Source organism: Quercus suber, unplaced genomic scaffold (genome assembly GCF_002906115.3).
Source record: "Quercus suber isolate HL8 unplaced genomic scaffold, Cork oak 2.0 scaffold_630, whole genome shotgun sequence".
NCBI classification, from domain to species: Eukaryota; Viridiplantae; Streptophyta; class Magnoliopsida; order Fagales; family Fagaceae; genus Quercus; species Quercus suber.
In genome coordinates, this window is record NW_027070072.1 from 286,684 (window position 1) to 304,615 (window position 17,932).

At 37.1% G+C, this 17,932-nt stretch overlaps 1 protein-coding gene and 1 long non-coding RNA gene across 3 annotated transcripts; one reads left to right on the plus strand and one right to left on the minus strand.

Moving 5' to 3' along the window:
* Positions 1-432: 432 nt before the first annotated feature.
* Positions 433-4,319, plus strand: LOC111993226 (cuscuta receptor 1). The gene has a single exon (XM_024025082.2). The coding sequence runs from the start codon at positions 1,910-1,912 to the stop codon at positions 4,184-4,186; it is 2,277 nt and encodes a 758-aa protein (XP_023880850.2). The 5' UTR covers positions 433-1,909; the 3' UTR covers positions 4,187-4,319.
* Positions 4,320-5,009: 690 nt separating this feature from the next.
* Positions 5,010-6,933, minus strand: LOC136064128 (uncharacterized). Of its 2 annotated transcripts, none has more exons than XR_010625794.1 (3): positions 6,513-6,933; positions 6,215-6,277; positions 5,010-5,790 (listed from the first exon to the last, which is right to left on the minus strand). It is a non-coding gene; the product is annotated as an uncharacterized LOC136064128 (long non-coding RNA). The 2 variants fall into 2 exon arrangements; XR_010625795.1 differs by having other exon boundaries at positions 5,010-5,870.
* Positions 6,934-17,932: the final 10,999 nt, after the last annotated feature.

Sequence of the window (17,932 nt, forward strand, 5' to 3'; positions counted from 1 at the left end):
TTTCACTTCCCGGCCTAAGATAAAATTGAATTTCATTAAGGGTTTATTATTATTATTATTATAAAATTGAAACCTCTGAAACTCTCACAATTTTTCACGTCAGTACAATATTTAAATAAAATTATTATTTTATTTAAATAAATTTATTTTTGTTTAGTCCAAACTTAACAATGAGTAAAACTCTATCTTTGTAATAAGTCCAACTTAAATTTAAACTAAAACTTACCATTATCATTTTTTTTAAATAAAATTATTTTTGTTTAATCCAAACTTAACAAGGAATGAAACTATATCTCTCTAAAAAGTCCAACTTTAACTCAAACTCAAATATTGATAATTTATCTCCAAATTTGTCAGGTTAATCACAAACACTATAAAAGCAAAGCAAACCCTAATATATTTTTTTTAAGCCGCGTAAAGGTATGAGCTCTTCTTATGTGATTTTCTTTTCCTCTACTTTGTTAAAAAAAAAATTATTTTATGGTTTTTCATGTATTTTTTAAAAAGTAATTTTCATACATGAACCACCAAACTCTCTTTAGCCGTTTTTTACAAGATAAAAAGCTTGCAATAATTGAAATTATTCTTTTGAATGTAACTCATCTTTCTCTTATTTTTCTTTCTTGTTTAGTCATATATATTTGGTTTTGTTTCAATAATTTTTAAGCAATGAATCATCTAATTCTTTAATATATTTTGGTCTTTCAGAAGTTTTAATATCTAAATTTTTGAGTTATTTTTTTGCTGTATCTGAAATTGTCTGACAAATTTTTTGTAAGCCAAGCAATGGCTTCTTCATCAAATTGTAACACAAATTAAAGATATACAAGAGCAAATCATGCAATTGTATAGTTTCCTAAAATTTTTATAAAATTATTTTTATCTACCTCACAAATAGGTAGGTTCTCGTGCATAGCATGAGTTAGCGACTAGTTATTATTATTTTGAAAGATAGAATTTTACTTATAGCCTCGACTCCATGATTATTGTTATTTAGCATCAAACTAATACACCAATTAATTTTTGGTGTAACAAGATATTGTGTCAAAATTATCCTTACCCTTGATAATAAGGTTGAGCATTTTCCATCAATCAAGAACCAAATTAATCAAATAGACATTTGAAAGGTCAAAGATCACATTGATACACAACCTAAATGTTAAGGACCAAATCGATAATTATCCAAATAAATTTGAACCAAACATTAAGAAAATTATGAAAATGAAGAAAAGTGGACATGAGAAATTCTATTTTCTTACTATATATATATATAGAGAGAGAGAGAGAGAGAGAGAGAGAGAGAGAGAGAGAGAGAGAGAGAGAGAGAGAGAGAGAGAATAATTAAAAATATGTAATAAACTAGTCTCATCACACGCGTTTCGCGTGTGCGATGAGATCCTTTTTAATTTTTTTTTAGGTTTAGTGTCATAATTGTTACTCGTCCAAATTTGTTGTTTACACATTTGTCCATAAATATTATCCATTTGCAAATTGTTGATACAGTCGGGAGTTTCATGAGGCTAGCTCTAAAACTGAACAACGATAGCATTGAAATCATTTACTCGTGAATGTATTTGGTTCATATAAGCATATGGTTCATAGAAATAATATGAACCATATGCTTATAATTAATTGATATTATGGATAAAAATTATTAAAATAATGAGTTTGGATAAAATTATACTTTCAATTTTGTGTTTTATTCTTGCCCCAGAATTGAAATCCTAACTCTGCCATTGTTCATAATCTTTTGTTGTGACTAATTCATGCCATACTATATTACTCACTTTTCCATAGTTTCTATACCTAAAAAGCTTTTAGTATTGTTTTAGAGTTACGTGCACTAAACAACCTAGAGGAGCTGTATTTGGATGGTTCATCCATTGATGAAAGCTTTGTTATATTCATAATGATATTGTTAGGGATCATCACAATAGTAGAAGCCAATAACTCGTCCCATTTTACAGGCTTGTGTGAACTGAGGAACCTCCGAGAGATAAGCCTCTACAACAATCATCTTGAAGGGATATTGCCTTCATGTATGGCAAACTGGACGTCACTTCACTTTTTGGATCTCTCTGAGAATCACTTTAGTGGGAATGTCCACTCCCTATCTGATTTGAGATCACTTGAGTTCCTTTCCTTGTCAAATAATGAATTCTTGAACCCAATCACCTTCTCCTCCTTTTTTAACCTCTCAAATCTCAAGTTCCTCTTCGGTGATAACAACAAAATTGCTTTTGAAACAAACTCTCATACTAGGGTTCCAACCATCCAATTAAGGCTTTTCAAGTTGTCAAGGTGTTCATTTAATGGACTCAATAAAACACTTCCCACATTCCTTCATTACCAATATGATATGCAAGAAATTGATCTCTCCCACAACAATTTGAGTGGGACGTTCCCCACTTGGTTGTTAGAGAACAATACAAGATTGGAGGTTCTTATTTTAAGAAATAACTCTTTCACAGGGTCTTTCCTGGTGCCATATGAGCATTATCTTTATCCCAACATTAAGGAGATAGATATTTCAAGTAATTACTTACAAGGTCCAATTCCAACCAACTTTGGTTTAATTTTTCCAAATTTAGATTATTTAGACTTCTCTAACAATGCATTTCAAGGTAGCATTCCTTCTTCTTTTGGGAATTTGTTTTCTTTGTGGAGTTTAGACTTGTCTAAAAATAATTTATCAGGAACAATGCCAGTGCATTTCACAATGGGTTGCCACTCCCTAATTTTTCTCAAATTGTCATATAATAATTTCAATGGCCAAATATTTCCTACCAATTTTAATTTGACTAATTTGCAATATTTATATTTGGACAACAATCACTTCTCGGGAAAGATCCCAAATAGCATCTCACTGATGATTAATGGTGCCATAATTGATTTTAGTAATAACAATTTGTTAGGCATGCTTCCAATGTGGATGGGGAACATGTCACAATTAACGACAATTGTTATGGCCAATAATCAACTGGAAGGTCCTATTCCGATCGAGTTATGCAAACTCTTTAATCTTGAATTTTTTGATCTCTCTGAGAACAATTTGTTTGGCCTTGTTCCATCTTGCTTCAATTTGTCAATAATCAAGTTCTTTCATCTGAATAAAAATTTTTTTAGTGGTCCAATTCCAAATGTATTCCAAAACAACTCCAATTTGGTTACATTAAATCTTCGAGATAACTACCTAAACGGAAGCATTCCTGATTGGATCGGGAGGGTCTCATCATTGAGCATTCTCCTTTTGGGAGCAAATCATTTAGAAGGTAGGATTCCAATTCAACTCTGCCTTTTGCAAAAGTTAAACTTGTTGGATCTTTCCTACAATAAACTTTTTGGTCCAATACCCCATTGCTTAAGTAATTTTACATTTAAGGCATCAGATCATGATTTTACTTTAGGAGGTCTCTCAGGCGTGTTTGTTGGTAAAATTATTCCAATAACATGGGCATATCTGATTACTCCAAGGTACGAATTTGCGTTTGAAGAGGCAACACTTGAGGATTCGAAACAAGAGGTGGAGTTCACAACAAAGACTAAAACTTACTCCTACAAGGGAGACATTCTCAACTACATGTCTGGAGTTGACCTCTCATGCAACAGGTTAGCAGGTGAAATACCGCCCGAACTTGGAAAGATAAGCAACAACTTACGTGCAATGAACTTGTCGCACAACAATTTAACAGGACCAATTCCCACATCAATCTCAAACCTGAAGCAAATGGAGAGCTTGGATCTTTCCTACAATAATTTAAATGGTACAATCCCTCCTCAATTGACTGAAATGACCTCTTTGGAAGTCTTCAGTGTGGCACACAACAACTTATCAGGTACAACTCCAGATAGAAAAAATCAATTCATTACTTTTGAGGAAAGCAGTTATGAGGGGAACCCTCTCTTGTGCGGACCTCCATTGCATAATGATTGCACCAAAATTGGGCCAGCATTTACAACACCAATGGATTATGAGGAAGAAGGTGGTAGTTTCATGGACATGAGTGTCTTCTACATAAGTTTTGTGGTGGTTTACATAACAGTATTGTTGGGAATTGTTGCAGTTCTCTACATAAATCCTTACTGGCGTAGGGCGTGGTTTAACCTCATTGAAGTGTGCATTGACACTTGCTACTGTTTTGTTGTGGTTCATTACTGTAAATTGTTCAAGTTTAGGCTTGCATAGCCTTGCATTTTACATGTACGTGTGTCTCTTCTTGTTGGATTCTGAATCCAAACTTTGAATTTTTAATACTGTGTTGCGTAAGGCTTGTATTATGTTGTGTAAATCAAACTGATCGACAAACTTCTTTTTTTCACTTTTTTGTACAAAAACTAGTTTGGGCGACATGTGCTAGCCAGTATGTTGCATAGTGATATAAGATCAAGTGTAGAACCTACCATAGCTTTCACCCATAATGTAAATCCCACATCTACAATCAAATTCCAATTGAAGAAGACACATATATTATGTCATAAAATAATGAAAAAATATTATTATATGTCATAAAAATTGATCTTTCTCTTCACTTCTTCTACTTTTAATTCTCTTTCTGGTCCACACTTTTTACTCTACCAAAGGTTTAGGCTCTCAAGTATCTGTTGTCTTAAGTCATAAAACCATCATAATTTGACACTGCCATATCACACAAGGTGACCACTTATTTAGGAATGAATGTTGTTTACTGCTCGGCCGTACATACAATACAAACAAACAAACAAAATTCTCTTTATATATATAACATAGAAAAGAACAAAATAAAGTAATCGGCTATATCTAGCAAGACAAACTGCTAAAATAGAACCAGATCAATGTTGGTGCATAGCAAAAATTTTGAAAAGTAATGTAATAACATTTATTCGCAAATTTTTAAATAGAAGTCTGAAACAATATGACACTCTTGTTCAATATAGCTAGCTGGACCAAATCCATTTTATAAAGCAATGAAAAATAGAATCCCTTGGACCACGCTGCAAACAATGACCAAGAGATCATGAGGTTCCTAATTAGTAAGCACCTATCAGAATCTATCCCAAGTATTCAAAGCGATTACAACAAACAACAACGTTTTCATGATTTTAGGATTCTTACTGTCACTATCCAATTTACACTATGTATGATGAGGCTTTAGAGAATTTGATTGAACAATAAAAATCTAAACAAAATATTTATTTTGAACAATGAATTGAAACTCTTGGCAAAGTTAGAGACAATCATTACAATGAAACTAAATTGTTGATCGTAAAAGTATATTCCTAAAGAACTGCAATACTTTAGAAGGAAGTTTAAACTAATTCCCTATAATTCCCTATTTTAAAAAAGCATAATTTTATGGCTGTAGTGTCTTCAGTGTTGTTGAGCCTAAATTGAGAAAATGACTTAAACATTTACTCTACCAATCCATGCCTCTTTTTTAACTACTCAAATACTTCTACATTGGAAGCTTTCATAAAACATTTTGCGTGCAACACAAATATCTTAATGAATTGATTTCCAAAATCAAGATGGAGTCTCAATTTTTTAATTCCACAATCCAAACATAGCTAACTCATAACAAAATCATATAAATACAACACCCATAGTCAATTGAGCCTAAATTTTCAAACAACAAAAAAATTGGAAAAACCTTTCAAACAAAAACTTTATATATATAGAAAAAAAATAAAAATAAAAACTTCTGATTGCATATCTATACATATGTATGTATATATATGTTGGTATGTGTCTCTACTCCCGCCATTTCCCCCAATTTTTCTCACCAACTTCCCTGCTCCAACCATCATTACAACCTTCAGATGAAATTGGATAGTTACAGGTAAAGAAAATAGCTCAATCTTGCATACTCTTTAACTGGAAATGATGAACAGTTCTATCACATTGGAAAGGTCGTTTAGAATAATGAAACCTCATAATATCAATTTTTTATGTAATTAAATTTCATGAAAGAATGAAAGGGCATAATCCTAGCATATCCAAGTGATAAAGTTTTTGTGTGAGGGGAAAAATAAAGGAGATAAAAGCTGAAACAGTTTTTTTTTTTGGCTGAAACTGAACAGAAAAAAAAAGAGCTAAAATTTGACTTTTGAAACATTGAGACGCACTTCACAATACAATGAGACCCACTTTAGGAGAAAAATAAACAACAAAGTAAAATGAACAACTATATACTCATGATGTCAAACAAAAAGGCCACACATATGTGAATTCAAATACCTTTTGTTGCTCCCGTTTCAGCTTTTATTTCCTCGATTTGTATTCAGAATCTATTGTGAATACCTGTTTCAAAAAAAAAAAAAAAAAAAAGTATAAAAATTGTTCTATTCTCCAAAGTTTGAACTAACCCTGAACTTCTAATCATGTAAAACTGTGTAAATCTGCTGCACAGAAGCACAGAAACAGAGAGACACCTGAGGATTTTAGGAGGAAAATAAGAGAATGAGAAGAAGGATTTGCCCATTTGGGCATTTCAAGAGAGGGCAAAATCAGAAAAGTGAAAGAGTAAGAGACATACACGCGCCGCCGCCGCATAAGCTTTCCCATCTCATATCTCCCTGTGCTATCCCATCTCTCTCCGTTTTTCTTTCCAAAACTGTGCATTTTATTATGTGAGCAAAAGAACCCCTTTATTTTTCTTAAACCTCAAGATCGTGTTGAAAGCGAAGCGCTTTTCTCTCCGATTGCATTACACGCGCCGCCGCATAAGCTTTCTTCAGCCCTCTGTCTCTGCGCCTCATGTCACCAAATATGTATGGATTGCTCCGGCACCACACACGTTCTCAGCTCAAGCTTACCTCTCTGTTAAATCTGTCAGAAGAAGAAGATGTATCTTACTCTTTGCCCGCCTCAGACTTGCTTTCTTTCCCACGCAAAAACATTGAGTTTTGGACATTTGTGAACCAAATAAAAGAAGTGATGAAAGGGTGAGTTTTGGACATTTGTGAACCAAAAAATCACTAAATCACTTTAGGTGGAATCTTTCCCTTTTAATTTTTTTTTTAAATTTTTTAAGAGAGTTTCAACCTACGCTGTTTGTTTTTAATGATAATTTTTTATTATTAAACTAAAACACCAATCAGTTTTTAGTGTAGGCAGAAATTGAACCCCAGATCTCTTATACAACCATTAGAAATTTTACCAGTTGAGTTAATTGGAACCCACATTTTTTTAGTTAGTTATGAGCAGTAGATTTTAAAAACATACCATATTAAATATATGGGTGAACTAGAATTTAGTTTCTATTATTTACAACATATTTTAATTTGGTATCTAATATTTAGTTTATTAGTTCTAATTTGAATTTACTACTAGAAATACCTTTTTTTTACCAATAACAATCCCATAATAATCTGCTACTTAGGATTTGTTATAAAAATATTATGAAAATGTTGTGATTTCTCATAATAAAAAAATAAAATTAATTCAAATATATTTAGGATGAATTACGTAAAAAAAAATTAAAAAAAAAAAAAAACTATGTATTTGGTCTCTATCCTTTACATGGGCAAACAACCAAAATAAAAAATTAGTTTATTGCCACATTAATTAAAAAAAAAATTTTTATTTTGGCTGTTTGTCATATCAACAATTTCCATTCAAAAATAATGGCAAAGACCCAATTGACATGAAATTGAAAGGTTAGGGACCAAATTGACACAATTGAAAGGTTAGGAACTAAATTGAAATATAATGTAAGGGATAGAGACCAAATACGTAGTTTATCTTAAATATATATGTAGACGACTAAATTTCTAGTTTGAGATAAAGCAAACAAGTAAAATAGTTTCACAATTGCGAATTTGTATTGATGATTGTGTAGTACAATTCTTTGTGATTACAAAAGAGTAATCCTCTGATTCAATCTCCTTGCAGAACTTATTGATTTGGATTTGTGGTAATGTGATTGTGACTTGAACACAAAATATCCTTCAATTTGGTTGAGGGATGGATCAAAGATTGCTGAAACGGAATTACAATGAATCTCTGGCTATGAGCTTGTTAGAAATCCTTTGTTCTTCATGTTCTTCGTGTTCTTCGTGTGTTCTTCGTCTTTGAAGGTTTATGGTGGAAGTTCTTCGGGGCTTTAGGAGCTTGGATCCGTAGAGCTTCACTGATTTGTGATTTGTTGATGTTTTCGGACACTTTAGGCTTGATTCCCGCAAACTTTTGGATCTAGGCAGATGATTTGGATGATTTCTCTTCGAATGTTCTTCGTATTCGAAGTTGAAGTTCTTGAAGTTCTTGGAGGCTTTAGAGCTTGGTTCCGACAGAGCTTCTGTGCTTCTGAATCTTCTCTGATGCCGCTTGTGCTTCAGATGGCTTGATGTCCTTCTTAATGTCTCAGGAAGGTTCTATTTATAGGAGTTTTGGGGTGGATGAGCGACACGTGGGGAAGTCTGATTGGTGACACATGTCACAGCCTGATTGGTCCGCTTATGTCATCGCTTACACGTGCGAGGCTGATTATGTCATCGCTTACACGTGCGAAGCTGCTTATGTCACCGCTTACACGCTGCGAGGCTGCTTATGTCATCGCTTACATGTGCTGATGCGTGATTGGTTCTTGCATGACACTTGGCAAATTTCTGTTGGTTTCTGAGTAGTGATAGCAAAACCTAGCAGCAATACGTAGAGCTTTGTAATTTGTTGTATTTTGTGGACTTGGCAGTGTGACGTGTCAGCTTGTGATAGGTCGGGAATTTTCCCTCTCTACAAATGCCCCCACGAGACTCGTTCACACACACAGTTTCAGAGTGTGGTGTGAGAATGAGTTTCGAAAATAGATTTTTACACTTGGCTCTTCAAATGAAGTAATTGAAGGTGGCAGAGCTTTCAGCAGGATGAGATAATTTCCGAGGAGTAGACCCACCCATATGAAAGGTTTTGATGAGACCGAAAAGAGGTTTACGAGTATTTGAATGTACTTGCATGACCGAGCCTTCTCAGCAGAGGTTAAGTTGAAGTAACTTCAGAAGAGTGTTTTTGGATCGTTGACGGCGATCACAGGGTGTAGAAGATGGGGAAGACGCAAGGACGGTGGCTGGGTACAGCATGCAGAGTCATAGGGCTAGCCTCGTGTTTTTAAGAACTACTGGTGAAGTCATCTCAGAAGAGTATACTTCGGATTACAGCAAGGCCATGTGGGAAAGTGGTTGAGTGCGCATGCGTCATCTTTTTACTCAGGTTAAGTTGAGGTAATTTCAGAAGCTTATGGATTCTGGGGATGATGATGTTGGTGGTGAAGAAGACGGGGATGAAGCAAAGCGAATGGGTGAAACATACGCCACCATGGTACTGGCCCTGTATGTTGGGGACCCTCTGGTGTAGATGTCTCTATGAAGTACACCTTTGAATATGGGACTGACTGTATGTTTGCATGGGGTCTGACAGCAAGTCGTAGAATATGCATGCGTGATGGGACTATGCCGACAGACGTTAAGTTGAAGTAATTTCAAAAGAGTACCTTCTAAAATACTTCAAGCTAAATTTAAGTTGGAGTAATTCTAGAAAGTGTGTTTTAAGGTACCAGCAACAATGACCTTTGAGTCCCATAGTGGTGGAGACATGGAATAAGGCTCTGGTAACCATTTACCGACTCCAAAGGCTGAACTCTGATAAGCTGGTGCCTTGAAGGTTGTTTCAAGTGTTGGATGAAAGACAATTTGTAGGATACCCCAACACTTTTTACCATCTTCACTTACTGCTACTTGTTGGAAAAGCACAGAAAAATGAAAGATGGAGCTAACTTATGATTCTGGTCTTAGAAACCAACCAAGTTGCTGTTTGTTTTGAACCACTGCTTCTGCTGGAAGACCAAGCAATTGGAAAGAGACTATGGGAGACCTGAGCTTAGGAACAGGTGTCTCTGCTGGACTTGGATTTCTTGGCCAACCAAGTCCGAGGAAGCATGGAAATGCAATGCAGACCTTGTTATGAGTAATTTTATGGACAAAGGTGGTCGTTAAGTGGAGAAACAAAATTTGTTTGGATCTCAAAACTACAATGATGTTGTGAAGAGGGTTTCTATCGAACCATAAGGGGGTTGATCTCAAACTAATTATGAAGCAATATTGGTTGCTAGGTGTTGAGAATGATAAGGCCATAGTGAGAAATGGCTGTGAGAATGAGGACTTGAAAATTTGAAAGAAGCAAATCTTCATTTCATGACTCAGTGTATTTTTCTTGATGAGTTCTTGATGAATCCGACCCTTCTATTTATAGTGGAGAGACGAAGAATGGTAGATGGGTAGTTGAGAATGGTGGTTGAGAATTTTTGGTGAGAATTGTAGATTCCCGACTGGTAGGCATTGAATAGTAGGTGGGAATGTTTGGCACCGAAAGGGGAATGGTAGGTTGAAGACTGGTAGGCACCGAACAGGAATGGTAAGTTGAACTGGTGACCCAATGTAATTTCAAGTTCAAGACACACTTGTGAGAGTTCATTTGTACTTTGAAAGGGAAGCCCTGATGAAGTCTGGAGAATAACCCTGAGGGAATCCAGACCAAGTGGATGAATCTCAAATTTTGATCTTGGGAGCTTAAATTTCGGACACTGTTAGTACTTTGGAGAAGTGTGTCACATAGGTGGTTTCCAAGTCCAAAACAAATAAGCGGATTTCAAAATCAGAATCTATGTGAAAATCTGAATAGGACAAGCTTTGCTTGGACGTCTTAATTCTTGGTCAAAGTTCACATTAAAGCCAACAGCTGTAGAATCACACTATTTGAACAATTTCGGATTCTCAAATGAAGAAATAGATCCCAAAATCGAAATCTACGCGAAAAATTAGGCAAGACAGGTCCTTCTTGAAAATTTTGACTTTTGGTCCAAATTTGTGCAAAAGTCAACTTTCTGGAAATTGGACAGTTTGCACAATTTCTGAGTCTCAAACAAAGAAACAGATTCCAAAATTGGAATGTACGTGAAAAATTCAGTGGGACAGGCCCCTTTTGGAAATTTTGACTTTTTGGTCGAACTTGGTCAAAGATTTTTTTTTTTTTTTTTTTTAACAGCGGTTCGGACCTGGTCAGATTTGTAGGTCGGTCAAACCGGGTGAGCCGACGTCATTCATGACATCATCAACTAGGCGCGTGTCAGCATATAGCTCGTGGCAGCGTGGGCTAGAAGCACCAACGCGTGTATGCGCGTGAGTAATGATGGAGGCGCGTGTTCGTTGAAGCAGCGTTTGTCAGAGCTTCTAAAGGCGTGTGACGGCGCGTGGGAGCTCTTTTGGTCCCGAAATTTTTGGGTTTTGTCAATCTAAGGCTGTAGAAGACCGTGTTATTGTCAGTTTTCTAAAATTATGGGTAGATTTGCACAGATTTTAAGGACTAGGCCGCAGGTCATTGTGAGATTGTGGAGGCGCGTGGGGGCGCATCACAGCTCCGTTGTTGATGATCTTTCTGCGTTTTATACATCGAGGGCCGCTGGATCGAGTGGTTGCATCAGTTTTGTATACTTTTTCTTAGATTCGCGCAGATTTGAATGAGAAATCCGCGGGATGTTTGGGAATTTGTGGCCACGCCTGGCTGGTCATCTAGGTCTGGCATTTTCAGGTTTGGTGAATCGAAGGCCGTAGAAATCTCCTGTGATGTCGGTTTCATGGATTTATGGTCTTCGGCAGCCCTGACAGTGTTTGACATTGGTTAATTTGCAATTGTTTCTGCTTTCAAGGTCGGCTGCACAAGTAGCTTTGCACAACATGCGGCCTAGAACTTCATCCCAAGCATAGTGCAGTAATTTCTTGACATGTGTACTTTTTTTTGCAGGCCTATAAGCATTTTTCTGAGATCTAGTGCAGTATTTTCCTTCTGACAACATGATGCATTTATGGGCACTTACCCTTTTTTTTAAGGTTGGTGCAGTATCTTTTGAAGATATGATATTTTAAATATCTACACTTGTTCTTCCTTTTGTCTGTTAGCTTCTGAAGATCCCTATATAAAGCCACTCGGGGCATGCACTTATTTGTACAAGCAGTCTCCATGGGTAGCACGATACGTAGAGAAATTATGCTCTTTTTTCTTTTCTTTTCTTTTCTTTTTATTTTTTTATTTTTTTATTTTTTTCCCTTTTTTTTCACATGCTTGGTTTGTACTAACCTTTTTTTGTTTTTTATACGTGCCATGAGATTTTCTTCTGACAAGTTCTTTGTTGTTACTTGTTTTTGTTATGCAGCATGCTTTCCTTGGCAATTAAGCTACACCAACACTTGTCTTTTCAATGCAGCCATCTCAAGAGTCTTTGCAATATAGCCACATCAAGAGTCTTTACCATGAAGCAACGTCAACACTTTATTCATACCGAAGCCGTGCCAACACTCATCTTTGCCATGAAACCACATCAACACTTCACATTAGCACTTGCACTCGCATTGAATTTGCACCAATATTCAGAGGCAACATAGCTCAGACATCGAGGGTGCATAACACTGTAGCCAAACATCAAAATTTCAGAGCTGCCAACATTCATCTTTGCCATGCAGCCACGTCAACACTTCATTCGAATTGAAGCCGTGCCAATATCCATCTTTGCCATGAACCAATGTCAATACTTCATTCGCATCGAAGCTGTGCCAACGCTCATCTTTGTCATGAAGCCATGTCAACACTTCATTCATACCGAAGCCGTGCCAACACTCATCTTTGCCATGAAGCAATGTCAATACTTCATTCGCATCGAAGCCGTACCAACGCTCATCTTTGTCATGAAGCCACATCAACACTTCACATTAGCACTTGCACTTGCATTGAAGTTGCACCAATATTGACCTTTATAATAAAGCTACAACAACATCAATTTTCAGAGGCAACATAGCTCAAACATCGAGGTGCATAGCACTATAGCTAGACATCAAGATTTCAAAGATGCCAACAAGACGTTGAAGATGCAAGGAGTCCTATCAAGACTTTGAAGATGCAAGGAATGGCCAACAAAACCTTGAAGATGAGGGAAAAAATAACGTCAATATTGAAGATGCCAGAGCATGCTGCTAAGACTTTGAAGATGTCGAAACATGCCACCAAGAATTTTGACATTGCACGAACATGTTCATTAGAGGAGAGATGATGCAGCACTGACTTCGGATATATAATCTATCATCATTCTGGAGGAAGTTGACGTCATCTAGATTTCAGAAACATGATGTGAAACGACACCACTCAGAAGGGAGATGATGTGATTCAAATTTCAGAGCTATGAAGTGGCACAACCTAAAAGAGAGACGATGTAGCTTAGACTTGCAAGGTACAAGAATATGCCCTCAGGAGATAAGTGATGCAAAGCATACTTCAGAAAAGATGAGCAATGCCATGCAGACTTTATTTCTTGCAAAAGAGGTTGAAGATTTTATTTCGCTCCATAACCAAGAATCAACTTATATTTATCATCATTTCAAGGAAAGCTAAGCCACGTCAACTCCTTGCAGTCTTCATCTTCGACTACAACAATCTTCGATGATCCTATTAAGCAATGCCTTGCCAATCAAAGGGACCTTAAAACCATATTGACAACCGTTGCAAAACTCTTCAAACCAGACTGGCAATCCTTCTTCTTTTCATGTGACTGAACTTAGCAACAAGTACTAAGCTGCCTATGTACCCTAGAGAGGGATCAAGTTATCACGTAGTTCAATAGATTTTTTTTTTTTTCTTTTGATAATTTTTTTTATGATTTTTTTTTTGATATTTTCTTTTTCGATGATTTCTTTGTTTTTTTTTTTGTGTTTTTTTTTTATTTTTTTTTTTTTTTGTCTTTTTTTTTTCTTTGTTTCTTTTTTTTTTTTCTAATTTGATAATTTTTTTTTTTAGTGCATGACTGAACTCAGCAAAAGATACTAAGTTGCCTACATACCTTCGAGAGGGATCAAGTCATTACGTAGTTCAAATGGTTTTTTTATTTTTATTTTCTTTTTGTTGTTTTTTTTTTTTTACAAAAAAGGGGGGCTCAGTGTGCAATAATGGGTATCACCACTAATCGAACCTGAGACCTCTCAAGGGCGACTTGGGCTTGGTACGCTTTCAGAGGTAATGGGAAGACATCATGTACTCTTGCAGCATGACAGTGGGCAGTTTTAACTCTTACCAAGGAGCAATCCTCGACTTTCAAGCATAGAAGCGTTTGAGGAACTTCCCATTGATGGGGCTGATCCTTACACCATCATTATCAATCAATTTATAAGCTTCATTGGTGTAGACTTCTTGCACAACATAAGGGCCATCCCATTTTGAAGTGAACTTATTGCCTGTACGATGAGTTGTGATGATAGGTCTTCAAATAGCGAGGACTAAGTCACCAACTTGGAATGATCGTGGTTTAACTTTTTTATTGAAGGCGCTTGAAAGACGAGCTTGATAACACTCAAAGCGTTGTTGGGCCTCGAGCCTTTTATCATCAAGTGCCTCTAATTCTTGCAATCTGAGTTTGGCATTTTCTTCTCCAGTCAATCCTTCTTAAATGGCAATCCGTAATGACAGGATTTGACGTTCCAAAGGAAGGACAGCTTCCACTCCATAGACAAGAGAATATGGCGTCGCTTGAGTAGGCGTTCGAAATGTTGTTTGATATGCCCATAATGCTTCTCCGATTCTTTCATGCCAGTTTCGCTTCGTCTTGGATACCACCTTTTTCAACAAACTACCAAGTGTCTTGTTAAACGCTTCAGCTAGTCCATTTGCCGGGGCATTGTACATGGAGGAGTTGTATTATTTAAACTCAAACTTCTCGCATAGTTCCGTCATCAACCTATTGTAGAACGGTTTCCCATTATCAGTTATGATATAATGAGGGACACCATACCGATAGATCAAATGAGTTCAAATGAAATTGACTATTGTCTCTTTTTTCACTTCCCTGAGGGGCACAGCTTCCGCCCACTTCGAGAAGTAATCAGTTGCGGCCAAGATGTACAAATGGCCACCGGTGACTTTGGTAATGGTCCTATCGCATCAAGTCCCCATGCATCAAAAGGCCAAGAAGCTACAGTTGGGTGTAGAGGTTCTGGCAGCTGGTGGATGAAGTTTGCGTGATACTAACAAGCTTCAAATTTCTTAGCGCACTCTATGGAATCTTGCACCATTGTAGGCCAATAGTAACCCATTCGTTTGATCCTGTAATGTAACTTAGGACCTGATTGATGTGCACCACATATTCCAGAATGAGCCTCCTCTAAGGCTTGTTTAGCCTCCTCCTCTCCTAAGCAACGAAGAAACAATCCATAAAATGAACGGCGGAAGAGAGTGTCTTTATAGTAAATGAATTGAGCAGCCCTCCGCCGAACTTTAGTCTTCTGGTGTTTATCATCTGGGAGTCTTCCATGTTGAAGGTATTCAATGATCGCTTGTCGCCAATCTTCTTTTTCAACAAGGCATACCGAAATGATGTTGGCTTGCTCTTCTTCTTCTTCTTCAACAATCACGAGAGGTACCACTCACCTCTGGGAAATAGCAACTTTGGTGGTCTCTTCTTGGGATAATGCCAAGGCGGTAGCCAAATTAGCTAAAGCATCGGCCTGTCTATTCTCCTCTCTTAGTATATGCTCCAATGTGATGGCCTTAAAATTTGTTAGCAACTTCTTCGCATATTTGCAATAGGGGATGAGGTCTTCTTTCTTGACATTATATTGCTCCAATATTTGGTTGATAACTAATTTGGAGTCCCCAAAGATCTCAAGTTGCGATATGCTCATTTCAATGGCCATTTGTAGAACAATAATCAATGCTTGATATTCGGCTACATTGTTAGAGCAAAGTTCACTTAATGAGAATGAGTACAAAAGTATTTGCCGTTGTGGAGAAACAAACACTACACCTGCCCCCGCTCCTTCTCGACGTGCAGCCCCATCAAAAAACATCATCCATGGTGGCATTACTTCAATGTAAAACACATCTTCATCTGGGAAATCATCAGAGAACTCCCAATCAGATGGAACTGGGTGATCAACTAAGAAATCTGCCCATGCTTGTCCCTTTACAGCTTTTTGTGGGACATATGCGAGGTCATATTGTTGTAGCAAGACCGCCCATCGAGCTATACGACCCGAAACCACTAGCCTTGAAAGGACATACTTAATCGGATCCGCTTTTGCTATCAAATGAACCATGTATGTTTGCATGTAGTGCTCCAGTTTATTTATAGCAAAGAAAAGAGCGAGACACATCTTTTCGATAGGAGAGTAATTTAATTCAGCCCCATTGAGAGTTCGACTTAGATAATAAAGGGCTCTTTCTTTCCCCTCTTCATTTTCTTGTGCCATAAGAGCACCCAGAGATTTTTCTTGTGCTGCGATGTACAGCACCAGAGGCTTTCCTGGGATAGGGGCACCTAAAACTGGAGGATTAAGCAAGTATCTTTTGATGCGCGTAAAAGCATTGCTACAAGCCTCGTCCCATTCAAAGTGCATATCCTTCTTCATCAATCTATTGAAAGGTTGACATCGACCAGCCAAGTTCGAGATTAATCGTCGGATGTAAGCTAGTTTTCCCTGCAAGCCTCTAAGTTCTTGCAGATTCTTGGGCTCTAGCATTTTCTGGATAGCTTCAATTTTGGACTGGTCAATTTCAATACCACTGTGCCTCACAATGAAACCAAGAAATTTCCTAGATGTTATGCCAAAAGCGCATTTGCGAGGGTTCATTTTAAGCTGATACTTTCTTAGGCGGTTGAACACAGATCGCAGATCTACCAGATGGTCTTCCTTCCTTTTTGTTTTAACCACCAGATCATCGACATAACACTCCACATATTTGTGAAGTACATTATGAAAGATCTTTTGCATGGCCCGTTGATAAGTAGCACCAGCATTCTTTAGTCCAAAAGGCATCACTTTGTAACAGTAAATGCCTTTAGGGGTACGAAAAGTTGTGAGCTCTTCATCCTTAGGATTCATTCAAATTTGGTTATAGCCTGAAGAACTATCCATGAAAGATAAAGCTTCATGACCAGTAGTGGCGTCAACCATGACCTCAGTGATTGTAATGGAAAATCATCCTTAGGACATGCATTGTTCAAATCACGGAAGTCAACGCACACCCGGATTTGTCCATTCTTCTTTTTGACAAGGACAATGTTAGCGATCCATTTCGGGTATTGTACTTCACGAATGAAACCCGCCTCGATTAGCTTATTGACTTCAGTTTCTATTTGAGGGATAAGTCCCAGTCGAAAGCGTCTTTGGGCTTGTTTAACTGGGCGTACGCCTTTCTTTATTGCCAAATGGTGTAAAGCAATACTTGGATTAAGCCCGGGCATTTCCTTGTAAGTCCAAGCAAACACATCTTTGTATTCTACTAGGAGCTATATGTACCCTTCTTCTTTTTTAGGGGTGAGAAGCGCACTGATGAAAGTTGGACGAGGTTCTTCAGTAGTTCCTACATTGACCTCTTTAAGTTCATCAACTATAACTTGTCCTCCATCTTCCAAGACTGGAAGAGCTTCCTCGACCTCTTCAGCTTCAGCATCTGAAATTGTATCCTCTTCTATTGTAATATGAAACGAGGATGATACCTCTTCAATTTGCTCATTGTGGGCGAGTGACTGACTTGTGTGTACAATCGTTCGTCTTTTGACTTAGAGCGATCCTTCAATTCTGATATCTAAGGTAAAGTTACGTTTCATGTGTGAAGGAATGCTACTGCAGATCTCACCATTAGCTTTCTTCTTCCCTTGATCCTCAAAGTTTATTGAATTTTGAGAATGATTATCAACAGGCCTTTTTGTTGCCCCCAATCTATCAAAGACTGATTTACAAGCAAGAGTGTCATGATTTTGTGTTAAGCAAGTTGTATTTAATCTATCGAACACTGTAACTCGTGACGATGAGGCCTCGATGTGATCAAACACTGAGACCCGTGATGGAGAGTGATCTTTTCTTTGATTCGAACTTTCGCCGACCTCCACTGTTATGTATTGGGAACTTGAAGCATTGGTTCTCCTCT